We start from the raw sequence: 25,765 nt of genomic DNA, 5'->3' as shown, positions 1-25,765 counted from the left end.
TGAAAATATTATTTAGAGTAAGATTCAAGATCTTAAGATTCTGATTGTACATGAGGAAGATAATATATATATATATATATATATATATATATTAAGAATATGTTAATATCTTTTTTGGCATCGATCACTTCCTTGTTGTTCTTACATATATTATCATTTAGTCCATTTTCTTGCATTTTGCATCACAGTGTATGATGAAAAGGCTAAGTTACCCATTCTACCTTAATTCATGGTCGACTTTAGAATTTATTTCTTTTAATCATATTTTATTTTTTATTATATTTTAAAAGTATATGTAATCATGTTAATATCAATCTAATGAATATTTTATGTGAGTTTAATTGTTTGAATTTTTATGCACAAATATTTCTTGTTCGGGATCTCATCTCGTGAGACTCATTGCATCCGGTTTGTAGAGACAGATCAATTAAATTAATTTGTTCTCGAATCAGATATCATTTAATGTGTGTTATTGAGAGAGAATATTAGGGTCTTCATCTTAAGAGAAAATAGAGTTGTTATTAATTCTTCCCAGAATATTAGGGTAAGAAGAATGTAAAGCATTAGAAAGATTGTGCAAGGAGAATGCACTGCATAGGGAAAGTTTTTAATATATCAAATATTGAAGTACTTTTTAATTTATTTCAATCATGTACTGGGAAAATACATGATAGAGCGGCAAATAAAATGACGTGTCACTAGGACCCGCCGTGACTATGAGATGCACTGCATCAGAATGAAGAAGGTAGATCCTGGACTTTGGGCAAGCCGGTTGAATCCGAATCCAGAGAATAACCCTTTTCCACATTATCAGCTTCAAGTGGCAACTCATCCAGCGTCTTGTAGGCCTGCTGCAGAACGCTTAGTGTTTCCCTAACCCTTTTCCTCTTGGCAGCTATATCATCAGGCTCTCGTAGCATATCATCGAAATGATTTTATCTGTAAAGTTTCCTGATAAAAACATTGCGTAGCTCTCTTTTTGTATGATTAACCAGGAAGTGCATAATTGCCTTTGGTATAGTATCTTCAATATTTTTTCTAACAATGTCATAGTAAGATTTCAGAAATAATTTTGTGATGGAAATCTCCAAAGCCTCCTGTTCTGATTGACTTTCTGAAGGCTTCAAGATGGCTGGAGGATCTCTTAGTTGTATCATGGATAGTGAATGTTCCACATTGTGAGAAGGAACGTTTACAGACTTGTTCGAAGAGATCTCTTTTGCTGGAGCACGGTTTTCACAAAGCCAAAAAATGGATGAAATTCCCCAACTGGGTCCACTTCCACTTGAACTTCCAGCTGAGTCCCGATCTGTCGAATCTACATAGGTCGTGCTCCCAGAGCCTGATCATGAACAACTCCATTTGCTCCAGCCCTAGCAAGAATGGCACGAGATTTTTGACTCCTTTCAGATGCTTGTAACTTATGACCATCTAAACCATCCTTGGGTCTAGAAATTGATGCCGCTGGTTTTGAGGCCTTGACTTGTTGCTGTGCAATCTCCACAGCCTTACTTCCTCCAACAAAATTGGATGTAAAGTGTTTATACAATCCATCTCCATTTCAATTAGGTGGTTATCATTATTTCTGGTGGCTGAAGTCTTTCTCCGCAGAAAATTTCCAATTACCTCATCCATGCACTTCCGCAGAACAGGATATCGATGAAGCTCATTAGCTAGGCTGTGATGGCTCGACTTAATCAATTCATCATAGATGAATTTTTCACACTGGAGGCTTGGATCTAGTAAACAACCAATCTGCCTTCTTATAAGAACTTCAAAATGGAACCTCAAGGTACAAACAAAGCACATTTCGGACCAGTGGCATTTTGAATAGCCATGCGAATGTCCTCATCACTGACATCTTCACAAGGATCAACTTCTCTAAACTCTTCACAAAAATTGACTGGAAAATATAATGAATTCGTGCCCCACCAAAAAGCTCAGCTGTTGATAATTCCTCATTTTTTCCCTCACAATCATTGAAGTAAAAGCTTCACAAGTATTTCGTAAGAATGTTCAAAATGTTTCTCACCATGTCCAGCCTTTGATTCTACAACATCCCCATAGGCAGCATGCTCTTTTGCAACAGCCACCAACTGGGAATTTATGCGAGACTTCAAATCCCGGAAGAACTGCCCTAATATTGTTGCACCAAAATCTGATTCAATTTCTTAGCTAATTTAGGAATTCCACAACAAGGAGAGAGACCATGATATACAGGCTGACGTCAAAAGAACGTCTCTTCATTAGCCAATGCATCTTTTATGCTTCGATTTAGATTGATATCCTGTTGACTACGGTTAACCACACCAACATAGCCAAGTCGAAGTGGAATCACATACGCTCGACTTTCCACTGCTCTGGCTCCCAACCACTGCCACCTGCGGCAGGTCGATTGTCGACGAGCTCCCAGCTGCCAAAGATGTCCTGCAGCTTGTTATGATTGGAATCACTGAGCTCCCAATAGGTCCGGCGTCGCCGGCTGGGAGGAAGGGGACTGCGTTGGAGCCAGCAAATGTGTTCTTCAGCCATTAGATTAGGGAAAATTTTAACAATAAGCATAATTAAAAATTGTATTAACAAATTAAGCACTGTTTAAAAAAATTAAATATAGGGAAAATCACCTGTTAAAACGGCGACTTATGCTGACTAGGAATCTAGCTGTTATGCTGAGTTGGCAAATAAATGGTTATAGTAATAAGTCGCCCGGCTTACGGACGACTTATAAGTCGCCCGTTAAATGGGCAACTTATGCTATAATAATAATAAAAAAATTTCTGATTCGATACAGCAAAGGCTCCCAATGGTTTTTAAAGCCTTTGCTATTAAAGTTTTTTGAAAGTTCAAAGATTATATTGAAATTTTAATTTATTGAGATTAGTATATAAGTAAAAAATAAATAATTATAACAGTAGTAATCTTTATTTCATCTTATTTGAACATTAAAGCAAAGGATTAGCATGCAAGACTAGTAGAATAAATTAAAATTAATGAACTCTTTATGGAGTGGAAAGCTATGCGATTTTGAAAGCTATGTGATTTTGAACACAGTAGATTAAATTAATTGAAATTATCCATAACAAAAGCATACTGAAATTAAATAATCCAGTATGAAGTTATGAAGCTTAAATTTAAGAAATTTGTATTTTTTTTAAATATAAGCTATAAGATGATCATTTAGACTATAAGTTAACTGGATTATAATTTTTTTATATTTAGTTATGAAGTTATGAAGGTTTGAAAGATTGTAGACTTTTTGACTTTGACTAATTTTAGAAGGTTTAAAATTTTTTATCAATATTAAGTTTTATATTGAGTTGAATGCCTTTGAGTTTTATTAATTTAATTTTTTTTGGAATTAGTTATTATTTTTCAATGTTTGAATTTTTTATTTGAATTATTTAATTAATTTAATTAAGGGGCTTTTTATGAACTAAATCCAAATAAACTCCAAACTTCTTGAAATCACCTTCAAAGATTAGAAATGATCTAAGAAGGGATTATCAAGAGTATGAGAATTTTTGGAATTTTCAATATTTTTAATTAATTAAATTAATTAAATTAATTAAATTTAAATTAAAATTAAATTAAGCTTAAATCTCAAAAAAAGATTAATGGGTTTTAATTTTTAAGTTTTAAATTGAATTATGGTCAACTTGAGGTATTATATATAATTTTTGGATATAAATTTGATTTATTAAAATTTTTAGATGTTTTTAATGCTTAATTAAAAAATTAATTAATTAAATATTTTAATGATTTTAAAAATTAGTGAATATTTTTTATGGGCTGTTTGTGCCACTAAAATCAAGTGTTCAACATTTCAAGTCAAAAAGATATATATCCTAATTTTTAAAATAAATCTAAGTTTTCTAGCCCAAGGTCCTTAAATATTATCCTTAATGATTTCCCTAAGTTTAAATGGGTTTGAAACAATGTCATTAACCCTTGGTAACATACACATAAACATGCACAATCACAATCAATTCCTAAAATCTTGGAAAGCCTAGGATAAGTGGTGTAAGGAATGTTGTAGTGCGAGATAACCGAAAACATAACAGAAATACTTTTTTTGATACGAAAACTATCCCAAGCATTTTTAAGACTAAACTTCCCAATAGGATTAGTTTTAAATAAAATAGAATCATTGCACTGCAGATTTAAAGGCAACTCCACAATCATAGAGATAATGCTCGAAGGGACGTGCAAACCAAACTTGTGAACGTTCCACTTACCATTTTCAAAGAACTCATTAACCTTAGTATTAATCAAGGTGTTAGTATTCAGCAGATAATCAATAGAACCACACCCTAACCAGTTATCTTGCCAAAAATAGATGTCACCCTTCCCAAGACCCCATTGAACCAATCTATCAGCCTCCCACTTAACTTTACAAATCCTTTTCCAAACCGGAGAATCAGAGTTTTTGAAAGTACAACATATAGCAGGTTTATCTTTATTATATTTGGCATGCATGAAATTGACCCAAAGACTCGTATTAGAACGAAAAGAAAACCATAACTTGTACGAAAAAGCTTTAACCGTGTCCATGAAACTCTTACACCCAAGGTCACCTTCATTTAAAGTCCCACAAACTTTTTTCCAAGAAGTCCAACAAATGCAACTACTATTCATATTAGCTCCCCAAAAAAATTTATTAAACAACCTATCCATTCTCAAACAAACCGAAGCCGTCAGATTCAGAGTATGAAAGATAATAAATAGGGATAGAATTTAAAACGCTTCTAGCTAAAACCAATCTATCACCAAATGAAAGAAACTTAGAATGCCAATTGTAGATTTTCTTTTGAAAAGCAGCTATAATGTCAACAAAGATATGATTCTGTTTTCTACGTTTAAAAATAGGAGTCCCTAAATACTTGATAGGTAAAGGCATGCAATTGAAACCACAAATACGATTAATATCATTAATCTTACCTTGATTCATACCTTTGGAAACCAAGAAATTACTTTTATTCTTATTGATTTCCAAACCACTCATCCTCTGAAAATTAACTAAGAAACGAGCCATCAGTTTAACATTATTGATTGCGGCATTAGAGAATAATAAAATCGTCAACAAAACAAAGGTGAGAAATCGGTAAACCACCCTTAGTACAAAAATAAAGAGATTTATGGCCTTTATATAACTCCTCCATACCTCTAGAAAGATAATACATCGCAATAATGAACAAAGTCGGAGATAAGGGATCACCTTGTCTCAAACATTGAGAAGACTTAAAGAAACCATGTTTACCACCATTAATAATGATAGAAAAAAAAACAATTCTCAATGCTATTCTTGATCAAATTAATAAAATCTTGACAAAAACCAAATTAAGATAAAACCTTATATAGGAAATTCCAACTCAAATTATCGTAAGCTTTAGAAATATCGAGTTTATAAATGATGTTCCCACCTTTTCCTTTGGAGTCAATATCATGAGTCATCTCTTGCATAAGAAGAATGTTATAAAAAATGCTTCTACCTTTCACAAACCCCGTTTGATTAACAGAAATAATTCTAGGTAAAATGTCAGCAAGCCTAGTGGCAAAAAATTTAGAAATATATTTGTTGAAAAAAGAACAAAGACTTGTGCCGAAAATCATTCCACATGTTGGCCCCTTCCTTTTTAGGGATTAAGACAATATTCGTAGCAGCAAAAAAATTAGGAATATGGGTCCCATTAAAAAAATCATTAACAGCATCTAAGACATCAAACTTGATAATATTCCAGAAATGCACAAAAAATTTAGTGGTAAAACCATCAGGGCCCGCAGTAGAATCAATATTCATGTCTTTTATGGTATTCCAAACTTCCTCCTCATAAGGGGGTTTAATTAACATTTGATTATCCATATCAGTAATGCACTTAGGAATAATGAAAGGGTTAGCAATGGTAGTAGTAACAGTATCTTTATTAAAAATGTGCTTGAAGTAATCAACCCCCGAAGCAAAAATATCTTCCTCTTTTTCAAAAACAGCCCCACCCTCCCCCATAATTTTAAAAATATGGTTTTGCACTCTTTTCTTGTTAGTCAACGTATGAAAAAACTTAGTGTTTCTATCTCCCTCAACAATTAACTTAGAGGCAGCCTTCTGCTTCCAATAAGTTTCCTCTTGTTCTTGTAAATCAGCAAGGTTATTCTTAGCATTATTAAGGGCATTACTATTATCATTAATCGGATTATCCATATACCTTTGATCTAATTCAATCACCTCCTTCTCAGCTTCTATAATATTCATAAAAATGTTCTTAAAAACATTCTTATTCCACCACCTTAACACTTGCTTAAGTCTGTTCAATTTATCCCACAGCCTATGAATACCAAAAATGCTATTATCCGGAGCAATAGGAGTCGACCAGTTATAATCAATAACATTACGAAGGTTTTTATGACATAACCACATGTTCTGAAAAAGAAAAGTAGAGGGAACAGTATTACGCTTAGCATCAATACATAAAAGTAAAAGAGCATGATCAGAAATAGATCTACTTAAATGTTCCACATGCGATAAAGGAAAACTAGTCAACCATTCATTATTGACTAATAACCTGTCAAGTCTTTGCCAAAGCTTAGCTCTACTCCAAGTAAAAGAATTACCAAAATAACCAATGTCATTTAAATGACAATTATTAATCATAGAATTAAAATCATCCATGGCATTAATATTAGGAGGCCGGCCCCCTATTCTCTCATTAGTGTTGCAAATAATATTGAAATCTCCCCCCACCATCCATGGGATATTAGCATTGATAGCAAAAGTATTCAACTGATCCCACAAAACTAAACGGCCAAGTCTAGTGCTAGCAGCATAGACAAAAGAGGCTTTACAACAAAAGTTAAAGATAGAAATATGAACATTAACTACTTGTTGAAAGTCATCAAGAATATCTAAATCCACACAATTTTTCCAAAAAATCCATATTTTATTAGAGCGATTAGCAAAGTAATCAGAAAAACCAAATTTCTAAGCAGTAATAGGAAATTTACTACTAGCAATAAGAGGTTCAAATAAAACAAGGAGCTGAACTTTATTAATTCTACAAAGAATTTTAAATCTAATAATAGAATCCTTACCACCAATCCCTTTAATATTCTATATAAGAGCTTTAACCATTGCAAGATTTTGAATAAGTTTTGGCACGGGTAGACCGGGGCGTCAAAGGTAAGATATACTTACCCTTTTTCCTTCCTACCTTAGTAAATTCACCTTCTTCTTCATAGCTATAGGACTTACCATCTTCATTACCAGATAAAGCATCCTCTTTATCCTCCATCTCATCCACCTTATTCAAACCCGTGTTAGTACATGCGGTAGGGATGATTTCACCCTCCTCACATCCATCCTTTTCAAAACTCTCTTTCTCATTCAATAGATCCACCACCTGCTTAGGCGCATTATTAGAAATATCTTTAGAAACATTAAGCATAGATTCTATAGAAATATAGATATCAGGCTCTTTAGCAATAACATTAGAAACCGTTACATAATCTTCATTGATGTTATCTAACACAACAAATTTATTAGTATGGTTGGCCTTAGTAACAGGAATATCAGTTTCAGGTAAAGCGATTACATTTTGCATTAAATTTATAGGACTATTTTTAGTTATAGGATTATCCTCAGGAAAGACATTGTTAACCTTGTCTTCCTTTTTTTGAACACTCTTTTTAATAAGATTAAGGTGTAACTTAAAGCATTCAACAACATAATGACCATGGATCTTACAGTGTTGACAGAACTCCGGAAATTTTTCGAACTCGACTTTTTGAAGATAGCCATACGCCTTAGAACCTACCAATTCTATTTATTTGATGCATTGAGATTTGTTACAAATATCAATAACGTATATTACAATGATGGTAAAAGCAAATTCATAAAAGAGAGAAAATTAATATGAATGTTAAGAGTATAATAAGGAAAGCATAAGAAATTTTATATAATATATATATTTTTTATTTTCTTAGTTCTAAAATATAAAATATATATTACAATTAGTTGATAGCATGCATGCAAGACATCAATAAATATAGAACCTTAAACTAATTTTGTGTAAACTATCCATAAATAAGAAATGTAGTTTAAAAAAGCCAAATCAAGAGCTTAAATGTAAATTATTGAATTAGTAATCTTATTAAATTTACATTAAACACAATAAGATTGTAAGAAGATTTTATGGAAAATGCGTATTTAAACTATAAGTGAACATTCATCTAACTGTGTTAGTGAAATGGACTTCTGTGGCTATAAAATACCGTAACATCCTATAGACGGAGAACATCTGGTCTTGGAAATTCTTCCTTCTGCAATCAAGAATAGTAAGAAATTCTCAGTCGTTTCTCTCCAAAACAAATAAAAACATATTATCGAAATTTATTCCAATTTTTTCTTCTTCCATAAATCAAAGGATAGTTGCTGAAATCATTTCTTTTCTTCTCCTAAATATCAAAGTCATAGCTATTGAGAGTTTTCTCCTTTCTTGAGATAGGGAAGAAAAATAACAAGATATGTGAAGTTGGTTTTATCTTTAAGTATTTTTTATCATTCTAATCTTCCGGAAATTATATGTAAATAAAGACTGACTCTGCTAGAATTCTTTTTAGGCTCACCAAATTTCGTAGTAATAATGATTTCCATCTAATTGAAAGAAATGGTACCCATTATTATTTTAGTTTCATTTTTATTCGTATGCTATTCTATGTACACATACAAAATCTGAGATGTATGCTCCTATTAATGATTCATATTATATAGTATGCAATCCAAAGCTTTATGTATAAATTTTAAGTAAACATGTACACAACTAGTTTGCGTAGGTGCTATATATTGGTTTTTCTCTTTGTGATTGATTAACAAGCTTTAGAGCAAATCACTAGATCCCCTTTTATATTAATATATATTTTTAGTAGAAGGTCTCAAGTCCTGGATGAGAAAAATGAAGGGAGTCGATAACCAACGTAAAATTTGTCGAATATTAATAATCCTTTAAGAAATATTTGTTGTAATAGTAGTAGAAGCCCATAGACCCATATCTGTAGCCCGAGAATGTTAAATACATTTGTCACATGGTCGATCCTCCTTTCACTTTACAACACTATTGACCTCTTCCCGACATCTATTGGTGTCGTCTATTCATAGGAGAACAATTTGAATAGGAAGGCACATGGTTTTTCAACATTACGTAGATGAAATTTCATAATAAGAGAAATTCACCCTATGGTGGCGCACACTCTAGCTATATAAAGGTTGATTTTAGATCTTTTAAATTTGTGTGAAGATTTTGATAGAATTGGAATCTATGTTTCTTATATTTGCCTTTTAGTGATAGATAATTAGAGTTTTGGAGTTATATTTGTAGAATTATATTAATGAGCATTGTTGATTTAAGTGTAATTAATATGCTAGTGCTGAGTTATTCATAATATGTTGACAATTTTAGCGATTCCAAAATATTATAGTATTTGATGATCTTTGCTGCTGGATATTACATTTTCTTATTAATATGAAAATATCATTCAGATACACTTTTATGCCTTGAAACAACCAAATAAATATCATGTTCACTCAATTATATTGCTTCTCAAGATCAAAAAAATCACATATCTTTTTGTTTTTGAATGAAGGACAATTGATCATACTTTTGAGATGTAGAATTCCTGTTCAAATAGCTATGTCTGGGTTTCATAGAATTAATACAATATAAGATAGTGAAAGGGTTTTGAGTATTTTATCCTGGATATCTCAAGAAATTACTTCAAGGGCCATTTTGATGAGCTTTTTTTTTAGCATATCACTATAAGGTGTATTTCTAGAATAATAAAAAATTTCTATCTTTTTTAGTTCATGAACATAATCATATCATAGCTGTAGATTTTTTTGTTCCTTTAATTGAATATGTGATTCGTTGTATTAGAATACGTTTTCAAAAATTTTAATTATATTTTTCATCTTAAATCTATTGTGAAAATTTTTAAATTATTAAAACCATAGAAGGCTCACAATGATAATTTTGTTATAATATTATTGTGCTTAACAATAATGACATAGCACCACAGCTAACATATAATAAAAAAAACAATCCTCATCAAATTTTGTCTTCATTCTGCCACATAAGTAAAACAAAACACACTCACATAGCCTCTGTGTCATATTCTGGAAGCTTGCGTACAGACCAATACAATCAATATATAGCTATCTCCTTCGTTTATATTCTCCATCTTCACCCTTTCTTTATCCTCTGCAACTTCTTCCCTCCAAATGAAGAAAAATATGCTTCTCTCTGCTCTTATGGCCGTTGCAGTCTCTTTCTTCTCCTTGACGATGAAAGATTATTTTTCTTTGTATCAGTCGCCAGCAGAAAATGGAGAAGAAAGCAGATTGAAAGAAGCTTTTATCAATGGTGGAGCAGTAGGGCCTGAGAGCCTTGCATTTGATAAGGATGGTGAGGGGCCTTACACAGGTGTATCAGATGGTAGAATATTGAAATGGCAAGGAGATGATATTGGATGGATTGAATTTTCCAGTGTCTCCCCTTCTCATATGTAAGGGTGTTTATTTGCAATATATTGTGGAGAAATTTTATTTTATTTTTATCATGGAGATCATAGGGTGGATTTAGTTGTAGACTTGAGGATCTTATATCCTATTTTTAATTAATAAATTTTTTTAAAAAAAGTAAAATATTGTCCTCATAGAACTTCTTCTTCTTCTCTCTTATTTCTCTACTTCAAATTGTGTGAGGCATTCCAAACAAATATTATTGACGGTAACTTTTTATGTCATTTTTGCTTTGCTATTACTTATCTTATTATGGTTAAACTTTGAATTTAAAATTATTATTTATATCGCTGCATCATATAATGCATGCATGACATAATTACATACATCACTATAGGAAAATTGGTTGTTACCATCAAACTATCAGCCGCAAAATATTCATCAAGTTTAGGTAGACCGACGGAATATCCGCCGGATACTTCACCGTTAATTTTCGGCGAACAATATGCTGCTGGAATAAACTGTCGGTCTTATAAATAACGACGAATAGGCCGGCAGATTATCCGCCGATAAATTGCTGGCGGCTCTTCCGCTGGAAAGGCCGTCATTACAATAACGACGAAAAATATGCCAGTTGGTTTGCTGCTTTTACCGGCGTATATATTTTCGTCGGATAGTCCGACAATAATTCAAAATTTTCTTGTAGCGCATAACATACATACATATTTATATATTATTATGAATTTTTAAAATATTATATACTGTGTTATACTTTTTATTTTTTGTGAAAATAATTGATTTTGAATTGAAGTTTATTATTTTTCATTAATATGTATCTTTTAGGTTTTGATGGATACATTCTAATTTGCACTTCAGATTTATTTTGTAGCAAAAATCCATAATTATGGTAGCCTTAACAATTGTGCCCTTTATTGCTTTACTCGCAAGAAATAACATCAATGGTCTTCATTTTGACTTTGAGACTAAACAAAAATAGGTTGAAACTTGAAACCATGAATAATGGAAAAAGGAATGCATTATTGATGATAGGAATTAGGAATAGAGCATCTCTCCTGTTCAAAATTCTAAATATATTTGGACATGTGTTTTGTCCTCTTAGGAGAAGACTCAGAAGGATGAATTTTTTTTCCTCTTAATTTTATGTTTTATTTACACTTAATAGAATTTTATAGCTAAGATCATTTTGTTGATTTTGCTTTGTAAGAACTACATAAGATCAAATTTTGTGAAGATTGGATTACTCATCAAACATGTGAAGGAATGCAATAAAGATTGGATGAATTGTAGAAGTCTTTTTAAAAGTTTTGTTGTATTCATATATTTCATCATCAATAAAAAATATTCCATACATGAAAAATAACATCAACAACCTATTGCTTGATTTCAGACTATTTCTAGCCATCTATACTCTATAATCGCAATTATCATTTCATATAATATGATATAGTGTAAAATTTTGATAAATTGAACCGATAATTAAATGATCTTAACAAGCCTTTTGGTTTGCTAAAAAAGGACAAAACGTAAAAGGAATACAATATAACATAAATGTTTTGTATTTAAATATTTTAGAGTTATCTGGTTAAGTGTAAAACAAATGTAGGAGATCATTTCTTTTGTGTTTAGTTTGAAGTAACATGAATTTAGTGTAAAGCAATGCCAACAGTAGTTGGCAGTGGAGGCGGTGCATGCAGTGCTAATACCTATTAGCAGTAGTGTGATGGAGGTAGGGCGGTAGGTGGCAATTGACAGTAGTAGCCGGCCTTTGGCAGCTAGATGTAGCAATGGGGCGATGAGCAACAATAGAGAAGGGGGGCAACTGATGACAATGGTGTGGTATCGATAGGTCGGAGGCGGTGGCTAATCAACTGTGATGGTATGACATCGGCTGGCAATGACTAACTGTTGGTGGGTGACCATGGGCATAAGATGATCGATGTTGAGTGGCATGTGACCACCGAGTTGTGTGGGTAGGCGCCAACGAGGGGAGAAGTTTCACACGGGCATTGTATTTGGAATTTATCCAAATTAAGCAAACTCCTAATTCATTGAAAACAAATTAAAAGATAAATTTCAAATATATCAATAACTTATTTTACATTCCATTTTGATTGAATCAAATAAGAAAATTTTCAAAACCCTTGTATTCCTTTCACTTAGATTTATTTTTTTAATTACACTAGGCAGTCCTTAAAAAATCTTTAAGTCATGCATGGATGGGTGGTAACATAAAAATGTAACTGAGCGAAGAATAATAATTGTCAACCTAATAGGAGAAATATCCTTCAAGGAGGAGAATGGTTATTTTCATCCTAAATCCGCTTTAGAACAGATTGAAATATATATAAATATACATATATTCATATATTTATATCACCCATGCACATGCATGCATTTATGATGATAGGATATGCATGGGGCAAGATATCAACATTTGAGACTATTTTCATGCAGCAATCACACAACCAGGAACTTCCAATTATTAAAGCCTTCCTTTCTTATACACTGAATCAATTGATCCCAAAATTTTTATGATAAAATTAGTGATGATGATGATGCTAATGATGATATATGTGATAAACACATGCTAATGTTAGTCTTTTCACAAATAAAGATATTATAAATTTTCCAAGTGGACAAAATTTTGGCAATGATTTACCTGAATTATTATAGGTTGGATGAATGTAGAGGCTCACAAGATCCAAAACAGGAATATTTATGTGGGAGACCACTTGGATTATGTTTCTGTAAGAAGACAGGAAAACTATATGTTGCTGATGCATATTTTGGCTTGTTAATATTTGACAACAAAGATAAAGTTCCTACCACAGTTTCAAAAGAGGCAGGAGCTCCATTTTACTTCACCAATGCATTGGATATTGATCAGGAAACTGGAGTAATATATTTTACTGTCAGCAGTGCAAAATTCAGAAGAAGGTACATTATTTCACGTTGATAAATTATATATAAAATGATTTGTGGCACCAATTTGTCTTTGAATTGAGTAGATGTTTCATAAAAGTAGACATAAGAAGATATATTATGGCTCATTTTCTCCTTTGCATGCTCTCTCTATTTTCATGCCACTTGAAGTGGCTATGTATTTGGCTTAGGGATGCAAGCGAGTAGAGTTGAGCTCGACTTGCGAGTCAAATCTTAAGCTCGAGTTGCTCGTGCCACGAAATACGAGCTCACAAGCCTTCCGTGATCCACCAGTCCGCCTTCCATATTCCGCAGTTCGCAACTCCGCACGCGTAGATGTCTTCGGTTCGCCCATGCGTCACCTTTCACCAGTTCCCCTTCCGCGTTTTAATCGAGCCGCTCGACGAGTAATCGAGCCGAGCATCATCTGAACCGAACTCGAGCTCGATAATCAAACGAGCTCGAACTCGAGCTTGAAACTAGATAAACTCGGTTCGCGAGCTCGTTAACGAGTCGAGCTCGAAATTCAGTGTTATGTACCTTTGAAAACGACCATCTAGCGAGGGATGGCCATCGGTAAACACAAAGTATTTATCACCTCCTAAATGAAAGCCCAATTGGCTAGGAGATGAGGTGCTTTAGCTGGAACTAGGAGATTTTTCCTTAACTATACCCAGTCAAGCAAGCATGGCAAGGTTTAATCTAACCAAACCCATCCAATAGCTTATTCAAAATCAGATCAGAGAAATAACCAATCGTCCAGCCCAATCCTTGTATATGAAAACGGATTATGGACGTGATTATTCGTTAGTGGAAGTTTGGGTCGGTTTGAAGGACTAAAGCATATGTGAACTCGTGAAGAAATCAAAATACAGTTATTTTTGCATTTATGGGTTCATTGGGTTCAGAAGTCCTCTACTCATTTATCCTAGAAGTTGCAAAAACAAAGTCTTCAAAAATATTGCAGAACGTTTCACACCATCTGCTAGTCTAAATAAGGAAATATATTACATGAATGAATGATCAAATAATTAGTTCTTTCAATCTCACTGTCGCGCCAGTCACCAACTAGATTGACTATTTTTATATATTTTTTTTGGGTGTCTTAGCACAGCTCGATTGACTGTTTTTATTTTCTCATGTATCCAACTGAAGTTAAAGCTGTGATTTCTTACAGTGAGTTCTTATCAGCAATCATAACAGGAGACAACACAGGAAGATTAATGCAATATGACTCCACCACCCAAAAAACACAAATCCTGCTCTCTAACCTATCATTCCCAAATGGCGTTGCATTAAGCTCAGATGGCTCTTTTCTGCTCATTGCAGAGAGCACAAATTGTAGAATTCTAAGATACTGGCTTCAAAACTCAAGCTTTGAGGTTTTCTTCCAGCTTCCAGGATTTCCTGATAATATAAGGAGAAGCCCAAGAGGAGGGTTCTGGATTGCATTACATTCAAGAAGAAGCACGATTGAGAAATGGCTTCTTTCTCTTCCATGGATTAAGAAGGCTTTCTTCTATGGTTCCAATTTGTTTCCATGTAAGTATTTGAAACTCGTTGGAACTGAGTTCTGGATGCGAGTTTCATTGAATTCAGCTTTAATGTTGTTTGTTTTTCATGGATCAACTTGCAAATTCAGTTTCAGATTTTTTTTTTCGATTTTTAGTGAATTTCATATTTGCACACCATGCATCCTACTAATTTTAAGTTTATCAGTATATAAATCATTATGGTGTGAAACTTTTGCAAAAAATGGTAAGTAATTTCCTACATAAGAAAATATGTCCATAGAGAAATATTAAGCAGGCTGAAATAGAGGCAGAAAATTTCACTGAATTAGCTTGAAATTACTTCTTTGCCCTTTCCATGTACCAAAGTATGCTTCCATCATATAAATCTTTAAAGGTTATAAAAGCAATTTCAATTTATTTGGGTGATTTTCAGCCTGAATTTCTGCTCATTCAACATTTCACTTCTCCTTGATTGAAAATTCAATACTATGTTCTTTTTCACTACAAAAACAAACCACAAGAAATTTAATATAGATATCCCTTATTTTTTACATTAGAAAAAATGATCAAAATGGTCCCTCAACTCTTTATGAGGGACTAAAATGATCTCCAACTCTTTTGAGAGATCAATTTGGTCCCCAACTTTCTAAAATGGGATATTTTTTGTCCTAACATCAAATGTTGGAGTTAATGATGTTAAATATAAGAATATTTTTGTCAATTTTAATTAAATATATATTTCATGTAATTATAATTTTTCTAAAAAAATTTCTTAAACGTTTTTTTAATAAAAAATTTAATAATAATTTTAGTTTTAATTTAAAACATTTTAATTATATTTTATAAAAAATGATATTTATTGATTTAGAGAAATCAAAAGCAAATAGATTTTATTTTCAACTTGGACACACATCTTTTTACAAATCATATTTATAAAATATGACCAAATATTTTTTTATTATTAAAAAAATGTTTGATAAAATTTTTAAGTAAAATTATAATTTACTTGAAAATTATATTTAATAAATATTTAATTAAAAAATGATCAAAATACTCTTACATTTAATACTATTAGGCTCCAACATTAGATGTTAGGATCAAAAAGATCTCATTTAAAGAATTGAGGATCAAATTACCCCTCAAAAGATTTGGAGACTATTTTGATCCCTCACAAAAAGTTGAGAAATCATTTTGATCCTTTTCTTATTTATGAAATATCCAGTTATGTTTGTTTACTTAACTCTATTTCTTGTATTGCTTTCTAGTTTTTAGTTCCTTCTATATGGATTACAGATGGCTATATTTTGGCAACAAAAGAAAAAGGAAATAATGGGTGAGATAAAAAAGAAAAATTGAAAGGCTTAAAGGAGAGGAGGACTTTCACGAGCAAAGAGAAGAAAAGAGCTACAGGTGTTGTTTGGAGTGCTGTTAGCCGGAGAAGGTATTAAGATCATTCTCAGGTTTTAAAAACCGAGAATTACAGGATATCAGGAAGGTTGGTTATCCATAAATCGATTTCTTGGAGGGAAATTGAGGTTGTCGGGTTGAACATCTTCACCATCATTTTTCACCTCCTCAATCAACATCCAGAAGTCAAACTAAGAGCTGCAGTTATCCAAGGTTCATCATTATCTCCTATTCAAGGGATGCAAGTGTTTCGCACAAGGAAGACAAGGATACATTTTTAAGCGAAATCTGTGATCAAGAACAGAGGTTGAACACTTGCAAACCTTTAACTTGCTAGACAAATGATTCAATAAAAACTAAGTCTCGATTCCTCTACATGGATGTAGGCAACCCCATGTCAAACCATATAATTTGTTTTATCTTGTGCTTTCTCGTGTTCATGTTTAAATTTATTTACTGATTCTTGTTATTTGCTGTTTTCTGTTTATACTCTCGATTATATTAGTTTACTGTGCATAGATTACTTGCAAGGGTTTGTAAATTTAGTTCTTTTCAAATTGAAATATAAAACTTTTGCTGCAAGAAAAAAAAAATTACATCAGAAAGCCTTGTTCGGATATGGAAAGGTCTGAATAGAATAACACATAATTGTCAATAACAAGAATGTGCGCGTAAAGTAATGATGTCTGCTTTCCCTATCAGAGAGAATGACAAAATACCTGCAATAACGGAAACTAATTGTCTCCATTTGCTATGATGCTCGCTGAATTGTTCCATAAGCCTCAAAAGAATCCCCTGCAGCTTAGATTCTTTTTCTTCTTCTGCTCGTGAAAGTTCTGACATATACTTCTTAATTTCTGCTGTCCAGTATCTAAAATATCCCTGCAATTCAAAAGTTTTGAGCAGATGGGACAGTTCAACAACGTCTTGCACAAAAAATTCACAAGTACATCTTGATAAAAAAAAACATGAATACAGCATGAATAGAAAAGTGACCACGGGCAATGACAATGATGCTTAGAAACACAATAATCACAGATGATAGAACTCTGAAGCTAGATTGAAAGCCGCAAGATAATTTCACTGATTCATGGTAAAAATTTGCAACAACATGCTCAAATAAGCAAAGAGTAACTGGAAAAATTAGCATCAATCAGTCTACCTCCTAACAGCATGTAGAGCTTTTGAACATAATCATATCCAAGCAGCAAAAATTTCTCAAACTCCCGTTGAAGCCAAAGGCAAAGGCACTTCTATAACAGTGGGCACCGAAATCAGCGCCCCGACCTCCCCTCCGGGAAAATTTTAACGAATTAAGTTCCAGGATAAATTTTCAGAAAGCAGGTTGGGTTTGAAATAAGATACTAACCAGAAATTTCACCCTCATTTTGTGAGGACTTTAGATTTGAGTTCTGGTTTCCTATAGGCGCAAGCCCGATATTTAATTACTCCTCCCGATAGTGGGAGAGAACTTTCGATTAAGGCTAGTTGTCAAATGGATACGTAGAGATATGTGTTATCCGACATATAAGAGCAGCATGTGTTTTCATTTCGGAAATTTAATATTTAGAATTGAAAATTTCACCAACCTGCACTTAAAGCGGATGGTGAGGGAATGCATCATGGAGCTGATCAAGATCTCATGGTTCTGTCAACCCGGGCCATCATGGTCCATGGTCTACCTAATCAGAGGAGGTAGTCGACCCAACCTGATAGAAATATCCTTATCGGCAGCCATGGGTTGCTTCGTCCAAGGGTACCTTATAGACCTGAGGTGAATATTTGTCTAAGGGACAAATTTGAATCCACCTTAGCTCACAAAGGGCTTTGTACCCTATCGATTCATATCTCAAGTGATGTGAAACAAACAGAAGTTACTTTAAGAAATTAAAGAGAGCGAATTAACAAAGTGTTCCCACAATAAAGTTACTACTTATAACAAGGATTGATCCTTGGAGTTCTTAGTTTTTAACTTGCTTAGGCAAAGAAGAGCGAAGTCGATTACCCAAACAATTTAAGGAAACGCAAAGATCAATTGTAAAGTTACGACGATACACAAGAATTCATGATTTAATAATGAAAACTCTCACCTTTGGAGCCCGTACGCTCAAACAGTCTAGGCTTTAGCGGAAGAAGAGTCTCCACATTAGAATTGAGGTCGCTCCTAGGAAGAAGGAACCTAGGATCGTCGTTCTTGGATAGGTGGCCGGAGTGGAGGATGATGGTCGTCCAATGATGATCCAACGTCCCTTTGATCTTTGCTCGTCAATCACGTCAACTAAGGTGTAATTGATACGGTCGATGTAATTCTCGTTGGTGTCGTCGAAATCAAAGCCCACGTCAAAGAACGGTGATTGGAGGATGTCAACTTGATCTCGATCGTCATGCACAAATCCAAAGTTCCATTCGGGTTCCGCCATGCATTCTTGCCGGAAGGGAACGAAACACCCAAAGGGTATAGAGGGAGAGCTAGCCGTGAGCTAGGGGAAAATAGGGGTTCACGGTTTTGAGAGGGAAGGAGGGGAGGGTGAGGCTATGGGGGGAAGAACACAAAATCTGAATTTTATTTCAGATTTCCTTAAGTGTAGAGAACTTAATTTCAATTGGGAAGGGATTAAAGGTGTATTAAAAGAGAATTAATAGGGTAGAGAGAGAGAGGAGTGGCCGGCCATAGAGAGAGGTGAGGGGTTTGGGAAATAAACAAGAGGGGACCACATGGTTAAGTAAAAACTAATTAAAATCTGAAGTAATTTCAGAATTTAGTTGTATTAGGTAACTCCCCAATTCAAAGGCAAACATGAGGGAAAACGAATTTGAATTTCAAATAAGTATAACTCCCCTTAATTAATTTCCTAAATTAATATGGCTTAATTAGGAAAGTCATCAAGAGAAGAGATTTCAAAATTCAAAGAGGAGAATTAGAAGGGGGCCGGCGGCAGGGGAACCAAGAGGTCGGCGGGCTGGCTGGCTGGCCGGTGGCTGCTAGCCGGCGGGTTGGGGCTGCAGGCCGGCTGCCTAGGCAATCCAGGAGGGGCGGCGGCAATGAGCAAGGGGGGGGAAGAGGTAGGGAAAATTCTAGGGATTCAAAGAGTGAGTTTCAATCTTCCACAAATGCTTCAACCCAAACCTCCGTGACGACGACGAGATCAAGAGAAATAAAGAGAAAATAGAAAAACAAGAAAACTTAGAACTCACAAAGAGATCTAGCTTCTCCTACGAACTCACTAAGAGATCGAGGAGGTTTGCACTCACAAAGAGAACATGAAATGTCATTTTCATTTATCAAAAACTAATCTTACATAGGAAAATGGCCATATACATAGGCCTCCACATGACAAAGAAAACAAAAGACTAAAATGCCCCTTGGGCTATAATAGCGACCAAATACCCATAAGGGCAAAAGCGGAAAAAACATAAAATAAAATAAACTACTACAATAAATGACTAAAATACAACTCATGATCGTGGCCGTCGATCTACGACGTCTCCTGATGGTACATGTGTCGAAATCGCTGACGATGTCCTCATCATCAAGGATTTAGTGTCATTGGGAAACTTACGGCCTCTGGCCATGAACGTAATATAATTGTGTCATTTTGCGGCAAATCACTAGTTTCAAAAGGTCCTGATCATAACAGTTTGTTTATGGCGCCATTTAGCGACAAAACCTTAGGTGTGGTGTAATTGGCGATGAAACTACCAGTTAGAGGACACGTGCCACGTCCTTGCTGATAAGAGATTATTTGAGAATAAATCCTAAAAATATTTTCGACAAAACATTAGCACTTTGTGAGCTAAAGTGATTTTTGAAGTGTCCACCTCAACAAACTATTGCTGACAATGGTGGATGAACTTTTCTTTAAGTGTTTTGATGGGTAATTTCGATTTTAAATATTTTGATTTTATATTTTTGGAATTTTTATGGGCCTCTGGGAGGCATTTTGAATATTTGAAGTTAACCCCTCTAGTTGAGATCTATGTTGAACACGGTCAATCTGGATGTTTTTGAGGTCATTTGAAAATATTTATATTTTGTGGAAGTTTGAGGACATTTGAAAATACGCAATGCCCTCCGGTTGAGATAAACATTCAACACAGCTATCATCGGGGTGATTTTGAAATCACTTTAAATGTTCATATTTTTATGGGTTTGGGAGACATTTTGAATATTTAGAATTAACCCATCCGGTTGAAATCTACGTTTAACACTGCCATCATCGGAGTGATTGAGTAATTTAATTTTATTATTTGAACCTTGTCGACAATTTGATCGCCAACAGAGGATCAGGTTCATCTCTTAATTTTAGAGTTATCATATACATATCAGAACTAAGAGCATGTATTTTAATGAATGAATTTTCTTTATAAAAGACCTTTAAGGCCTAAGATGAACATATAAAATTCAAATATTCTGATTGATTCAAAGAGCGACGATTCCAAAAGTTTATGTTTTTAGAAGTTAACATTTCTTGTGATATATCTTGAAGGTCTAATATGAACGTATAAAATAAAATACTCTGGTTGGCACTACTACCGTGTATTTGTTTGGTGGTTCAACATGTCAATTCCGGTCCATTCAAAGAGGAGGATCGAACTTGATCCTAAGTTAACTTTTGACCCGTGCAACATTCTCAGGCAAGGGTTTAGGAGCGCAATGCAATTGTCGGAGCATATGCGGATATTTATTTTTCAGTGCAACTTGCATAATTACACTTACGTATGTGCATTTGTATTAATATTTGGTGTATGTTTACATACTTTAAAAGTCATTACTTTCAATCCATGCAGCATCCTCAGACATCACGTATATATCATGCTCGTCAAAGCCCTTGCGGTAGCATACTTTTCAATGCATCTTGCATTATGCATTGTTATTTTGTGTGGTGTGCACGCTTACTACATCTATATGATGTATAATACATGCACATAATATATTTGTATGCGATACAAAACATGTATATGATGTATCTAAGTATGAGACAATACATATGCATGATGTATTTGCATGCTTATATACATATTTGTATATTTGCATGTGCATTTGCATGATTAACATAATGCACCTAGAGGATTGATATGATGTACATATAAGTGACGCATAATATATTTACTTGACATGCATAATGTGTCTATATGATTTGTATGCTTATAGAACATGCATAATATATTTGTAAAGTATATTGACATAATGCACATACACAGATAAATAGTACATTTGTATGATTGGTATGTTGCATCATGTGCTTGCACAGTACTCGATGCATTTTATGCTTGTTCAGTATGCATGCATGCTATCTTTGCATTACTATTGGTATATTTGCTAGATACATTTGCATGATCAAAGCTATGCATATATATTATGCAGTGCGCCCGTGTTATTAACAATATACATATATGCCACTTAATGTATTTGTATCATGTGTTTGCATGTTCTTGCTATATGTACATTATGCAATAGGGGCTCGTAGGCGACACTCCCTTTCAGCGAACTGGAGTGATGTGCACACTTGAATTAGGGGTCGTACAACCCGTGACATATAACAGTGTGCTATTTTATTTCTTTTGAAGATAGATGTTCACAGGAGGTACGAGCCTCTTAAACAGCTAGCGTGCACTCTACCTAAAGCAGTTGTGCACCTATGACTTACAATGTGATTGATGTTTCTCATTTTATTATGAAGCATTTAACTAGAATAATTATCGGGGATATTCGGGGATTTCTACATGTTAATAATTAATGTAAATATATTTTCGTAGAAAAGGTAAATAATCTTTGCTTTTACCCCTCCTCTTTTTAAGATAATTACTGCATGTATTCATGTGCATTTAATATTTGAGGAATCCAAAGCCAAAACCACAAAATTGCATCTTCAGACATTTTAAACATGGATCTTAAGCTAGTGGGGCCCACGAGCATACCTTCCATGTCTTTTAACAAAGGATTCCTAGGCTGGTGGGGCCCACAAATAATTTTACTTTTATGTTATAAATAGGAGGGATGCTAAGTTCATTTTTTCACACTTCATTTTTGTAAGAACTATTGCTGGGGAGTTTAGATGTATACAAGTCAAGAGCTAAGAGAAAGAATTTTGGTTCATACTTGTTAATGAACAACTAATTCCTCTACAAGTTCACTATAAATTGTATTATATTATGGTTTGAATTTTCTTTCATCTTTGCTTTCAGTGTTGGGAACCTAGGATGTTGCGTGTTTTTTTTTTGTTGACTTAAAAATTTTGATAGATTTTAATTTCTATAAAATGCTCTAACTCATGAGCTTTATTGAAAATTTTGACAACACCCCAACGTCGTCCCTGCGTAGGGGGTTGCATCGGTGTGTGTAAAGTCTTCTCGCCTACCAAGAAAGACTGTCACAATAGGTGTCAGGTGATATCGCGGCCACAATTTCGTTCCCCGCTCGCTAATAAAAGCGGTCACGGAGTCTTCAAGTACTTATTTAATTTTTAGGTAGAGGTAGACCTAAAAAGAATTGGTTAGAAAATATTAGACATTATCTTTTTTTATTAGATTTAATTGAGAACTTTTAACAGGACAATGGAGAAAAATGATTCATGTAGCCGACCGGACAAAGGCTTGATGTTGTTGTTGTTGTTAATAAAAGTGATCACGAGTACTTATGTTTTATGCATACAAATTTACTCGCTCGCTAATAAAAGCGGTCACAGGTACTTATATTTTATGCATGAATTTCCTCGCTCGCTAATAAAAACGATCACAGGTACTTATGTTTTCTTGCTTGCTAATAAAAGCGCTCATAATACTTGTATTTCATACATAAAAAATTGTGAAATACTAGTATCAGACTTAAACCTTAAGTGTGCGGTGACCGAGACGACAACGATAAACGGGGGCGACGGGAAACCTGTGATGCACAATGTAATTTTTTTTATCACTTATGCTATTAAATTAATTATATATACTTTTTTCTTAAAATAAAGACTAGAGAGAAAAAAAAAAGGGAATGAGAGTGCTTTTGGTAGAAGAGGTGTAGAATATAAATATGAATACGGTAGTGATGAGACCGGAGCATTAGAAAGGGAAAAAATACTTATTATCCAATTTTAGAGAGAAAAATAGCATAATTCTTTCTCTAAATTGAAGGAAAAACAAGGAATTGGAAGGATGTGTAGGTGTTGGATAAGGTATTTAAGGGTAAATTTTATGGGATTTCTCTCTCTTTCTAGAGAGAAAATTTTCTCTCTAGTCTAGAGAGAGAAAATACCTTTTTTTAGAGTGGGGGCTTTTTTGTGGAAGAGATGTAGGATGTATAGGGAAGTATTTTTTGTGAAGGAACATTGACGATTTGAGGGATGGATGTGGAGAAATAAATTTTTTAAGATTAGGATTTTTGGAAGATTTTGAAAAAGGATGGAGGAAGAATGAGATGGAGGAGAGGAAGAAGAAAGGAGAGGAAGGATATGGGCATTGATCTAAGATCAAACCGTCGCCTCGATTTGCGTGCGTGAATTTTAAATTTTCACCGTTTGACGACCTCAATCAAAATGGGCATTGATCTTAGTTGTTTATGATGCTTTGGATGCATCAGCGCTATCCGTTTCGCCAACGGAGGCCATTTCTGCAATTTTGGGTTCTTGTGCGACGCACTTCAAGTGAGTTTTGCGCGGTTTCGAGCTCTTTTGTTTTCGAAACTCACCTAGCGCGGTCGACTCGACTCCAACACTAGTATTGAGGTCAACAATAACTATGTTGGATACAAAAATCAATATAAAAAGTTCCAAAATCCAAGTAAAATTTAAAATATCAAAGTGCAAAATTTAGGTATATAAAAATAAAAAAGGACAATTATCTTTACCCACATATATTTATCATAATAAACACAACACCGCATGGTTTAGTAATGAGGTTAACCCCAATTAGCTTGTCTAAAGTGTCACAGCTATTTTATGTTTCTGATTAAAATGTCATACATATCTTTTCCATTCAAAATGTGAAGAGAATTAAAATGACAGTTTTGACCAAGGATTAAATGTATAATGGGACTAAAAACAGCCTCAAGTGTCTCCTGCACACGTTAATCTGCCATCCACAGCCTCTCCCACCGCCTCTCTTGCATCCACAAATGGGACTTTGACATTAAGTCTCATTCCTTCATATTGTGCACCATTGAAACAGGCATCATTGCCTCTTTATCTTGCAACTCATCGAGCAATGCCCATTATCAGTAATTAATGATCCTCTAGAAATAAGTGGTTGCATGTGAGTTGTCCTGAGTCAAACTCTTTGTCACGAACTGGTGAGCTGCCCTAAGTCCAACTCCTTGTCACGAACCGGCTCAAAGTACTGAGGTGGAAACAAAAAGTCAAATGGAGTTTTTTAATTTCATTAGCTGACATTAACTAATATCAAGATAATTGTTCATATTTCTTCACATAATAATTTCCAATATATTGAAAGATCCATTAAGTCGACAAATTCTTTTTAAACTTAAACTATAACAATTATAATCTAAATACTTTTCTCTTATAATGCCACATCAATGATGTATAAATTCTCTTCTTCCACTCATTTAAATTTCAAAATATTATCATGAAAATATTATTTAAAATGATGAAGAGGTATCAATATAATTAGGTGAATACATATCTCTCAATTATAGCAAAATAATCGAATTCAAAATATAATATGTATGCTTGTCATAATAAATAAAACAATATAAATCATTTGACAATTAATTTTATTCAAAGAATAAAATTAATTTTTGATTAAAATTAATTACATGTGCAAAAATGCAAATGAAATCATTTATATAGAAAAATTTGCATGTGCATGTTGACATGTGTAGTTTATCTCCTTATAGTATTATGTATGGACGCTAAGGTACTCGCACATAGAATGAAAAAAAAAATATTGATTTTGAAGTGCCTTAAATGGTGTACTTTGGACGGTGCTCTTGTAACATATGTAATATATAAAAAATGAGACATATAAGAATTGACATTGTACGATTATGGACAAACAAATAATTTCTACATGTCGACTATTTATTTTTGTTTTTATACAACTATGTTAAGTATTTCATTTAAATTATTATTATTATTATTATTATTATTATATATATATATATATATATGTGTGTGTGTATGTGTGTGTGTGTATGGGAAACCCACAAAAAGGGCCAACACATTAATATTAATAAAAAAAATACAAGTCCTAGGGTTTTAAGGTAAGAACACATATATTATAAGAGTGTTAACTTCTATGATATTTTAGAAAGAATCTGTATCTTCTAAGATTTATGGATAAAAATTCTATCTTATGAATTTTTTTTTCTTTTTTTAAGTTGAGATTCTATAACCTATTTATTCTTTTGGAGTCTTTCTATCTATCTCTCCTGTTATCTTTATTATTGCGGCGG

General features: G+C 33.5%; 2 protein-coding genes and 1 pseudogene across 3 annotated transcripts in view; 1 reads left to right on the top strand and 2 right to left on the bottom strand.

Moving 5' to 3' along the window:
- Positions 1-652: 652 nt before the first annotated feature.
- On the bottom strand, positions 653-7,592 carry LOC110116448 (annotated as a pseudogene).
- A 2,463-nt stretch (positions 7,593-10,055) lies between these two features.
- Positions 10,056-15,286, top strand: LOC110108317 (protein STRICTOSIDINE SYNTHASE-LIKE 10-like). 2 transcript variants are annotated; one of them, XM_020838902.2, is made up of 3 exons: positions 10,056-10,548; positions 13,199-13,462; positions 14,625-15,286. In XM_020838902.2, exons 1-3 carry the CDS (start codon positions 10,265-10,267, stop codon positions 15,211-15,213), a joined length of 1,137 nt encoding a protein of 378 aa, XP_020694561.1. In that variant the 5' UTR covers positions 10,056-10,264; the 3' UTR covers positions 15,214-15,286. The 2 variants fall into 2 exon arrangements, with proteins under 2 accessions (XP_020694561.1, XP_028547667.1); XM_028691834.1 differs by having other exon boundaries at positions 10,059-10,548; positions 14,639-14,822.
- Positions 15,287-16,961: 1,675 nt separating this feature from the next.
- The window catches only part of LOC110108313 (DNA mismatch repair protein MSH6-like), a 42,979-nt gene continuing 34,175 nt past the window's right edge, over positions 16,962-25,765 (bottom strand). The window contains exons 13-14 of the mRNA XM_028691829.1: positions 17,088-17,250; positions 16,962-16,996 (exon numbers count right to left, since the gene is read on the bottom strand). Coding sequence (XP_028547662.1) covers positions 16,962-16,996; positions 17,088-17,250 — 198 coding nt within the window. The remainder of the gene's footprint in view (positions 16,997-17,087; positions 17,251-25,765) is intronic.

The sequence above is a fragment of the Dendrobium catenatum genome, unplaced genomic scaffold (genome assembly GCF_001605985.2).
Source record: "Dendrobium catenatum unplaced genomic scaffold, ASM160598v2 original_scaffold_75961, whole genome shotgun sequence".
Lineage (NCBI taxonomy): Eukaryota > Viridiplantae > Streptophyta > Magnoliopsida > Asparagales > Orchidaceae > Dendrobium > Dendrobium catenatum.
Note: the sequence above shows the minus strand (reverse complement) of the source record. Positions and strands in the feature narration are given on the sequence as shown.

Coding starts and splice junctions, on each gene's coding strand:
- LOC110108317 (XM_020838902.2), top strand. CDS start 10,265: ATGAAGAAAAATATGCTTCTCTCTGCTCTTATGGCCGTTGCAGTCTCT. Junction 10,549..13,198: donor AGTGTCTCCCCTTCTCATAT/GTAAGGGTGTTT, acceptor GAATTATTATAG/GTTGGATGAATGTAGAGGCT. Junction 13,463..14,624: donor AGTGCAAAATTCAGAAGAAG/GTACATTATTTC, acceptor GATTTCTTACAG/TGAGTTCTTATCAGCAATCA.